The sequence below is a fragment of the Chiloscyllium plagiosum genome, unplaced genomic scaffold (assembly GCF_037043375.1).
Source record: "Chiloscyllium plagiosum isolate Xiang-an unplaced genomic scaffold, Cpla_swu_hap1 HiC_scaffold_2, whole genome shotgun sequence".
Classification (NCBI taxonomy): domain Eukaryota; kingdom Metazoa; phylum Chordata; class Chondrichthyes; order Orectolobiformes; family Hemiscylliidae; genus Chiloscyllium; species Chiloscyllium plagiosum.
This window is the reverse complement of record NW_028270140.1, coordinates 59,638,504-59,648,692: the sequence shown is the minus strand read 5'-3', so window position 1 is coordinate 59,648,692 and position 10,189 is coordinate 59,638,504. Positions and strand designations below refer to the sequence as shown.

Sequence of the window (10,189 nt, the reverse complement as noted above, 5' to 3'; positions counted from 1 at the left end):
AAAAAGTTGCCCCTTAGGTCCCTTCTAAATCTTTCCCCTTTCACCCTAAACCTATGCCCTTCAGTTTTGTACTCCCCCACCCCAGGGAAAAGATCTTGTCTATTTACTCTATCCATGCCCCTTATGATCATCTATGGCTAAACCAGTTGTGTGTGCGCTTATCTTGTCAGCCGACCATAGTTCCCATGTGATTTCATCTTGTGTTTCAACCTACCATGAGGGACCTTGTCCAAAACCTTTGTTAAAGTCCATATAGACATCTATCTCCTCTGCATTCATGAATCATCAAAAAGTGTAATCATGTTTGAGAGACACGATATTCCCTGCACAAAGCTATGCTGCTGATCAATAAAGTTGATATTTTCCAAATGTGAATGGATCGTTTTGTTAAGAATCTTCTCCAATAGTTTATCTACCACTGATGAAAGGCTCACCTGCCTGTAATTTCGCAAGTTATCCTTGTTGGCCTTCTCAAAGGAAAAATTATTGTCTAATCCTCTAAGACCTCCTCTGTGACTAAAAAGGATACAAAGATTTCATACAAGGGTCCAGCAATATCCTCACTTGCCTCACTCAGCATTCAGGGATAGATGCCATCCAGTCCTAGGAACGTGCTTACTTAATGCTTTTCAAAAAGCAAGCAACACCTTTAGTATTGATACACTGGAGAATATCAACATACCCCTCCAAGACTCACTATCCACTATGACCTCCTGTGAATACCAATGCAAATTATTCATTATGGACCTTACCTACTTCGTCTACCTTCATGCATAAATTCCCTCCTGTCTTTTAATTCACCTATCCATTCCCTAGGTCTCCTATTGCTCCTTATATATGTATGAAACACCTGGGATTTTCCTTAATCATATTTGCCAAAGACATTTCATGGCCTCTTTGAGCCCTGCTAATTTCTTGTCTGAGTGCTTTTCTGCTATCTTTGTATTCTTCAGTTTCCTAAACCTCACGTATGCCTCCTTTCAACTAAGCTCTGAATTTCTTCTGTCATCTGAGGTTCTGGAATCTTGCAATCTTTATCCTTCATTTTCACAGAAGCAAATTGGTCCTCAATTCAAATCAGCTGACCTTTAAAAGATACTCACATGCCAGATGTGGATTTAACCTTAAACAGCTGCTCCCATATTCCTCAATTCCTGCCTAATATTGTGGTGGTTACGTTAGAGCCCGGGTGTCCTTGGAGAAGGAGCACGTGGTGTCGACCAACACTCTGGAGTTGTTCAGGGAGAGGTGGGCGCCGCAGGGAGTGGAGTGCATTATTTCTCCCTCCAACTCTATTTTGATTTAGTCCCTACCCTCCCCTTCACTGTTTTGATCACACAGCACTGCCCTTTGATGTGAAGGGCAGTGCTTGTCACTGGCCACTCGGGTGTTTTCTTATCTTCCTGGTGGTGGAAATTGAATAAAGATTCGTGCACTTTGTGTCTTTCACTGTGTCTCACACGTATACACACACACCATGGGTGCTGGGGAAAAAATAAGCACTACCGCACTTAGGTGGTAGTGTAGGGGTTAAATTATTTAAAAAAAAGAAAAAAATATTGTGGTGGTTCGCCTACCCGCCCCCCCCCCCCCCCCCCCCCCATTTAGTACTTTCACCTGAGGTCTAGTTTACCCATAAGTAACTTAAAAGTTGGTATGGCCCCCTTCTCTAGTTGGAATATTTACATATTGTTTCAAAATCCTGTCCTGGACACCAAACAAATTCCTCCCCCATCCAAGCCTTTGGCACTGAAGAGTCCCAGTCAATATCGGGGAAGTTAAAATCACATCAATCCTGTTTTCACAGTTTTCTATAATTTGTCCACATAATCTGTTCCTTTATCACTTGCTGGCTGTGGGAGGCCTGTTGTGGAATCCCATCAAAATGACTTCACCCTTCTTATTCCTGAGCTCTACTCATATTGCATCACTGAAGAAGTCTCCAAGGTATCCTCCTTCAATACAGCTGTGATATTCTCCCCAATCAGTAACACAACTCCCCGCTTCTTTAAATCCCTATCTCATCTGAAACATTTAAATCCTCAAACTTTAAGCTGCCAGTCTTGTCCCTCTCTCAGTTCGTGTAGTAGCTACATCATATTTACATGTATTAATCCAAGCTTTCAGTTCATCTGCATTAACTATTATAACTACTGTCTTCCTATTTCTAGCCTCACTGGCACATGGTACAAAAAGTAATCCTGAGATTATAATTCTAAAGGTCCTGGGTGGGTTATTCTTCAGAGTGTCATTGCGGACTTGTTGGGGCGAATGGCCTGTTTCCATACTGTAGGGAATCTAATCATTAGATGGAAGCACCCTGAAGAGTAAAACTGAATGTAAGGTTTTATAAAAGAAATTGCACAATCTATGTAAAATTGGATTATTTGAGGATGAAAGAACTGCCTGAAAACAAAACCAGTGAAAATATTTATTTAGTTGTATGTCATAAGATGTTGATAAGAAGATACAGGACTCATTTGAAAGTGACTTGCACCAGATGTAGCCGATTACCAAAAACACAATCTTTAGCAAGGAAGTGTATATGAATGGTGTTTAATTACTTTATTTGAAATGCTATGTGGTTTGGCTTACAAAATATATAAACATTGTGCTCATGAGTTTAGCAATTACCTCCATTTAAACTAAATAGGAAATTTAAAGATTAGTTAATGAAGGGGAAATCAACTAAGTGGAATAAGTATTTCCTTAGTAGATTTCCAGTTAAATTATAAAACCAAACTTTTGTTTCATTACATTGCAGGTATATGTCAACAAATACTATAGCATGAAAGATAAATTACAATTAAAGCCTTGAAATTTTTAAAAACATGAAATGCAAGGTTTGTTTTCTGTACAACATATTTCTTTAAAAGGTAACAAAAGAATGGACACAATATGCAAAATTGTTTGCCAAGACAGAGAGACAGTTTGAGCAATTAGTAGGATTTTTGTTACAAAACAAGTTTTCATTTTTTGTATTAACAAAGAATATTTCACTTAACGTTTAAAAGTGTAAGCTTGTAATTAATATTTGGCAGCTAAAATATAGAACAAGGCAGTTATAAACAGTCACTTGTTGGTTAATATGAAATACTAATGGTATAGTTTGGTTTATAATTTTCTTTCTTCTCAGTGTTGCCTTGAAGCAAAGAGCAGCACCTCTTCTGTCAGATGCCACACAGTAGCTATCTGCACACCAGTTCTCTTTCATAAAATGGTAAGATATTTTGCACTTTAGTTTCATTCTCCTTTTTCCTGGTGTACATTTCTTCACATTATTTATGCCCAGTCTGTGTCATTTCAGTCACAAGTTGGTTGACTACTGGGAGCAAGGAGGCATGTGCAATACTGTTAGAGTCATCAGAATGTCATTTCTTTGCATTCTACTAACATATTTATAAAATTCCTATTCCTAAAGCCATTCTAGTGTACAAATGTGTACAATGAAAGTACCTCCACTGAGTATTTTTGTTTTATTTATTCACTTGTGACTGGAAGATCTGTTCTCCCACACATTAGCTTTTACTTCATGAAGTGTGTTTTATTACAGTTCAATGTGTAAACATATATTTAATGTGTTACATAAATATTGCTCGACAATGTAAAGTTGCACAGCAACATTAGGAAATCAAAACTACTCATTCAGTCGAGTCACAAACCTCAGTAACATATTTCAAATCTGCAATGCACCTACTTTTGCCACCTACATGCATTCCACTGAAAAACGAATATAAGTTGTAAGAATCAGGGTTTTCTTACTGTGCCAGCTGCAAATTCGAGGGGAGGCTAACATAAAATGGCAAGGTATAGATAGATTGTACCCATGTCATTAATGAAAATAAACTTTTTTAAAAGAGATTTATAACTTTAACACTTTGTTGTTTCACATTCTTTCTGTTACTATCACTCACGTTTTAGTAATAATTGAGCAACTTTTTCTGGAAAAAATAGTTTATGCTTCTGTTTCTGTTTCCACATCAGCTGTTTGTGGTAGGTCAGCATCACCAAGTAATTCTGTTTCCGGTACCAACATTTCCTCATCTTGGAGACTCTCAGAAGCAGGTACTTCATCTGCAATAGTGGGTTCATTAGGCTCATCCTCCATGCCATTTGACTGGTCTTGGATCAAAGCAATACGATCTGTTCCAGACGCATTTGAGGGTGCAGTTGTTACATAACCTGTGCTTGTGGAGCCACTTCCACTATTCTGGGAACCTGTCTTTGGTATCATTTGTGGGGGTAACTGTTGAGCCATCTGCATTTGGATATGCATTGGATAATAATTTGGCAAATAGGCACCATAGGCTGGCATTGGCTGATAACCATTTACTGGAATGTACAATTGGGGTGGAGAAACCATTGGTCGTATCTGTCCCTTTACAGATATGAACTGAGGTGGTGGAAAATGTGTTTTTTGCTTTGGTCCCACATATCTTGTATTGCTAACATTACTGACAGGGCTGGTGCTGAGGGAGCTAGTCTGTGTTGCATTGCTGCCCCCAGAAGGAGGAGCTGAGCTATTATAATTGGACAGATTTTCCCATGTTCGGAGTCTTGTGTGGATATCTTTAAACCGTGGTCTTCTTGATGGAAATTCATTCCAACATTCCAGCATCAGACTGTATATCCAGGCTGGGCAGTCATCTGGACAGGGCAATACATGACGGTTTCTTATCATTTCTATGACATCTTGATTTGAATACCCACAATACGGTTGCAAGCCATAGCCAAATACTTCCCATGCCACTACCCCAAAAGACCAAATGTCAGAATCAACAGAAAATTTGCCATATATTATAGCTTCAGGTGGCATCCAGCGAATCGGTAGAAGTGAACTTCCCATCAGCTTGTAGTAATCTGCAGAGTAAACCTCTCTGAAGATGCCCAAATCAGATATTTTTATATGGAGTTTATCACAGACCAAGACATTCCTGGTCGCCAGATCCTTGTGTATGACATGATGGCTGGATAAGTATTCCATGCCAGCAGCAATCTGAGTTACAATGTGCAGGAAGTCAGCTGGTTCCAGCGCAGACTTCACTGTCCTGTCATCATCACTGCTTCCAATATCTGAATGTGGTGACCGCATCACTAGAAATTCATGGAGGTCACTTTGGGAAGGATAACAAAAGATCATACTCATAGGTTGTTCCTTCGTCACTATACCAAGAAGGCAAACAATATTTGGATGCTGTAGCCTGGATCGCAACAAAGCTTCATGTTTGAATTCTTCTCTAAGTGTCACTTCAGTTTTATCCTTCATAGTTTTAATTGCTATAACTTGTGCTTGTTCACCAGGGCCTGTGCTGTACAAATGTCCCTTATACACTTTCCCAAACCGATCCTCTCCAAGTTCTTCCATAAATCGCACTGCAGACAGACAGATATCTTTCAGTTTCATCTAGAAAGATGAACCAAAAGAATTTGATTAACAAAAAGAGAAAAACAGGGTAGAGCTTCTCTAATGTACAATGTATATTAAATTGAGCTGGTCTGTTATAATTAAAGTTTCTTGTTAAATTAATTTGCAACATTACAAACAAAAACTTTAACAAACCAGTGGAATAGGATTATAATAAATGTAACTTATTTATATTTCTTTCCAATATAGATCACTCTGTGCTATATTTAAAGAGTATTAAGCTGGTGCAGTTTTGTTAGTATAGCTCAATTAGATCTATCAGCAAAAATAAGTATATTTTCAAAGTGTCTAGTTAAAAATCCTCAGACAAACTTAAGATGTCAGGTACATCATGATGGTGGATTCTAGAAACAAATTACCTACACAAACATGAATAGGGTAGTAGACCTGCTACATAATGAAGGTTGGTAAAAGTTGCAAAGTACATCAGTAGTATTACACAGACTTCGGAATTCATGAGGACTCACTTGTCAATATTGTGTGTGTACCTTAGATAAAACAATGCATCTCACAATTAACTACGGAAACAAAAACAGAAATTGCTGGAAAAGCTCAGCATGCCTGGCAGCATCTGGAGAGAAATCAGAGTTAATGTTTCGGGTCGTGTGACCCTTCCTCACAACTAACTACTTTAAATGGTACCCACTGTTATGCAGTTAAATGTTGCTTAACATTTGGCACCAGCAATATCCCCATATGGCTAGACTGGAAAATTTGAAACTTTGAACAAGGCAAAGGAATTGTAAATACTCATTGACAGGAATTCAGTTTTTACAACCCTCTGCAAAGATAGCACCTCCAATAATCAAGAATTCTCAAGTGGTGTATTCATCCAGATTATGCACTCGAAATATATTCCAATCTTAATTTCTAACATTATCTTGGGGAAGCAATGGCCTAATGGTATTATCGCTGGGGATTGTTCAATGAGTTAGAGAAGCATCTGCAGTCCTCACTTTCTCCTAGTTAAACCAGAGACACAGATAACAATCTGGGGACCCGAGTTTGAATCCTGTCACGGTGGATAGTGGAATATGAATTCAGTAAATATCAGGATTTAAGAGTCTAATGATGATCATGAATCCATTATTGATTGATGGAAAAACCCATCTGGTTCACTAATATCCTTTAGGGAAGGAAACTGCCATCCTTACCTGGTCTGGCGTATGTATGACTCCAGACCTACAACAACGTGGTTGACTCTTCACTGCCCTTTGGGCAATTAGGGATGGGCGACAAATGATGCCCAGACAGCGATGCCCTCATCCCATGAATGAATAAAGAAAAAACTTATGTTAATTAAAATAATTTTCTCCTCGTTAGTCAAAGTGCAGGGGCAGATATGTTCGGCGACAACTAACTTGCTACCCTCAATGATGAGATGATTTGATTATCAAATACCAATCAATTACTTAATAGCTGTGAAGCTGATGGCCATTAGTGTCTGATTCTTCAACAGCTTCTCATTAGTTGGCAGCTGAGTCCAAAATATGTCAGTTGAGGCCTCTTTGGGCGATTCAGCTGTGAGGAGATAAGTATTCTTTATCCTTTTACTGTAGGGAGGAGCTGATATGGAAAAGGGATTGGGGAGGGGATCAGAGGTAAGCCAACGATTTAGCTTTCAGAAATGGCTCCCTTGCCTGCCATTCCTGCCTCCAAATTCCCCCAAAATAGAACAACTTTTTGTTCTATTTCCCATCTCTTTTAACTGGCATACAAATCAGGAAACTAACTACTTTTCTCACCTACTGTGAAAGCAAATAATTGGGGAGGTGGTGAGTTGGAGGCCTTAAGTGGCCATTCATTGACCATTTAAAGGCCTTAAATGGTGATGGGTCTAGGAAATCCCCAATTGACCTTCTCACCCAGAATCTATGGGTGCGGTGAAAAGAAGGAGCAAAGTCTCTTTTCAGGGCCAACTCTCAATTATTTCACCATCTCAACACCTCTCCTACCATCTCCACCAAGGGGATAATTTCACCCATTGTCTTGCACAAAGATGATAATATTGCCACTAAGTCAAGATAACACTTAAATTGAAAAATCAAGTAACAATGTTAAAATGTTATGAAGTGAGCATAACATTACCTGTTTGTGAGGGCTGATGAGTGGCATCTCCATATCCTGACTGGGAGATGCCATCAGCTGGCGCCGCTGAGGAGAAGGTGTAGATGCCTTGTGTTTGTTTCGACACATACAGATTAAGAAAAATAACAAAGCTATGACCAGTGGAATGGTAATGCTAGGGACAAGTATGTAGAGGATTTCCATTTTGCTATTTTCATGTGGATCTGTAAAAATAAATAGATCAACATGCTTCTGTATTAAACATTATTCCTTTACAGATAATAATCAAATTCTCTTTTGAATGATTTGATCGCACGTGCCTCCACCTTACCTAGGAACATTGCATTCCCTATCTTAACCACTCACTCCATAGAATAGTTTGTGCCATTACTTTTTTTTTTCAATTATCTTATAGCAGTACCTTCTGATCATTTCATCAGTTGGCCAGTCTCCCCAACCTACACTCTCTGGAACCCCTCATGATTGGGAATGCCTTTTCCAAATCTCAACCTTCTCTTCCCCAAAAATAAACATCACAACTTCTTCAATTCATTTAACTGAGGTTCTCATCCATGGAGCCATTCTCATGAATATTTTCTGCACCCTTTCATATACCTTCACATTCTTTCTGAAGTGTGTCACACCGAACTGAACACAATTATCTTTGGCTTTGTTCTTAATGCCCCATCGTTAAAGCCCAAGATACTGTATGCTTTATTGACTGCTCTCTCAACCTGCCCTGCCGACTTCAAGGATTTATGCGAATATACACCAAGGTCCCACTCCTGCACTCACTCGAGAACTGTGTTTATTTCATATTGTCTCCTCACATTCTTCCTACTGAAATGAATCACTTTACACTTCTTTAATTTTATCTCCTGCTTGTCAGCTCATTCTATGTTCTTCTGAAATTCAATACCATTCCCTTTACAGTTTAGGAAAAGTTTGATATATTGTGCCCTATATACTGTACTGAGGTTTAAGGTATGCCAGAAATAGCAGGGAAGACTAAATAGTCTTTATAGATTAGATTCCCTACAATGTGGAAACAGGCCCTTCGACCCAACCAGTCCACACCGACCCTCCGAAGAGTAACCCACCCAGACCCATTTCCCTCTGACTAACGCACCTACCACTATGGGCAATTTATCATAGCCAATTCATCTGACCTGCACATTTTTGGACTGTGGGAGGAAACCCACGCAGACACGGGGAGAATGTGTAAACTCCACACAAACAGTCACCTGAGGCTAGAATCGAACGTGGGACCCTGGTACTGTGAGGCAACACTGCTAACCACTGAGCCACTGTGCCACCCTTCTCGTCTTCTCATCTGAAAGCAATGTTCAAACATTATTTTGCTTTCTTCCACTCAACTAATTTTGGAAATATATTGCTACTATCCCCTTTACTAATTCAACACTAAATTTAGACTCAAGTCTGTCATGCAGCACATTTTCAAACGCCTTTTGGAAATCTATGCAAATCAAGACTGGTACCCTGTGTAAAGTGGGGCAAAAATCACCATCAGATACCGTGGACAAAAACCCTCAGAACTTGGGACGTGAGTTCACATTTGAACTAAGATTCACTGAGCTCTCTGGCTGAGACAGATGAGGCAATATGCAAGTCTAGGGGCAGCTGCCTGTTTTAACTAAAGGAAGACCCTCACAAACACTTCAGCTAAAGACAATGAACACCAGTCTGCAGAGTAAACAACTGAGACATTCTGGAGCTGAAAATGTGTTGCTGGAAAAGGTCAGGCAGCATCCAAGGAACAGGAGAATCGACGTTTCGGGCATGAGCCCTTCTTCAGGAATGAGGAAAGTGTGCCAAGCAGGCTAAGATAAAAGGTAGGGAGGAGGGACTTGGGGGAGGGGCATTGGAAATGCGATAGGTGGAAGGAGGTTAAGGTGAGGGTGATAGGCCGGAGTGGGGGTGGGGGCGGAGAGGTCAGGAAGAAGATTGCAGGTTAGGAAGGTGGTGCTGAGTTCGAGGGTTGGGACTGAGACAAGGTGCGGCGAGGGGAAATGAGGTAACTGGAGAACTCAGGCTTCTCCAGTTTCCTCATTTCCCCTCCCCGCACCTTGTCTCAGTCAAATCCCTCGAACTCAGCACCACCTTCCTAACCTGCAATCTTCTTCCTGACCTCTCCGCCCCCACCCCCACTCCGGCCTATCACCCTCACCTTAACCTCCTTCCACCTATTGCATTTCCAATGCCCCTCCCCCAAGTCCCTCCTCCGTAACTTTTATCTTAGCCTGCTTGGCACACTTTCCTCATTCTTGAAGAAGGGCCCATGCCTGAAACGTCGATTTTCCTGCTCCTTGGATGCTGCCTGACCTGCTGTGCTTTTCCAGCAACACATTTTCAGCTCTGATCTGCAGTCCTCACTTTCTCCCTGAGACATTCTGGAGCCTACAAAAATACAAAACCATTCAACTTTTAAACAGTTTGCTTGGACACAGAGATACTGAACATTCCACACCATTGTACTACATGCAAACCTGGTTGCTTTGAATGTGAAGGCCTTACACTACCAGTAAAATTAAAATCTATATCCATCCAAGAGAAATACTGGACATTCAAAATTATCAGAAACCCATTTACTTTAATCGGAGAACCAGTTAGACCTCATCTAATAATCAGGAGGCTCATTCAGCACTGAGAGGAGGAACACCATCTCAGTAATCAAGT

At 40.2% G+C, this 10,189-nt stretch overlaps 1 protein-coding gene across 5 annotated transcripts in view; it reads right to left on the bottom strand.

The window, feature by feature from the left end:
• Window positions 1-1,660: 1,660 nt before the first annotated feature.
• ror2 (receptor tyrosine kinase-like orphan receptor 2) overlaps window positions 1,661-10,189 on the bottom strand; it is a 403,971-nt gene continuing 395,442 nt past the window's right edge. For 2 of the 5 annotated variants that reach the window (XM_043714229.2, XM_043714222.2), the window contains 2 exons: window positions 7,514-7,716; window positions 1,666-5,404 (listed from right to left, as the gene is read on the bottom strand). In XM_043714229.2, coding sequence (XP_043570164.1) covers window positions 3,956-5,404; window positions 7,514-7,716 — 1,652 coding nt within the window. In that variant the 3' untranslated portion in view covers window positions 1,666-3,955. Of the gene's footprint in view, window positions 5,405-7,513; window positions 7,717-10,189 lie in introns of all 5 variants that reach the window. The other 3 variants (XM_043714204.2, XM_043714214.2, XM_043714195.2) reach the window with 3 other exon arrangements.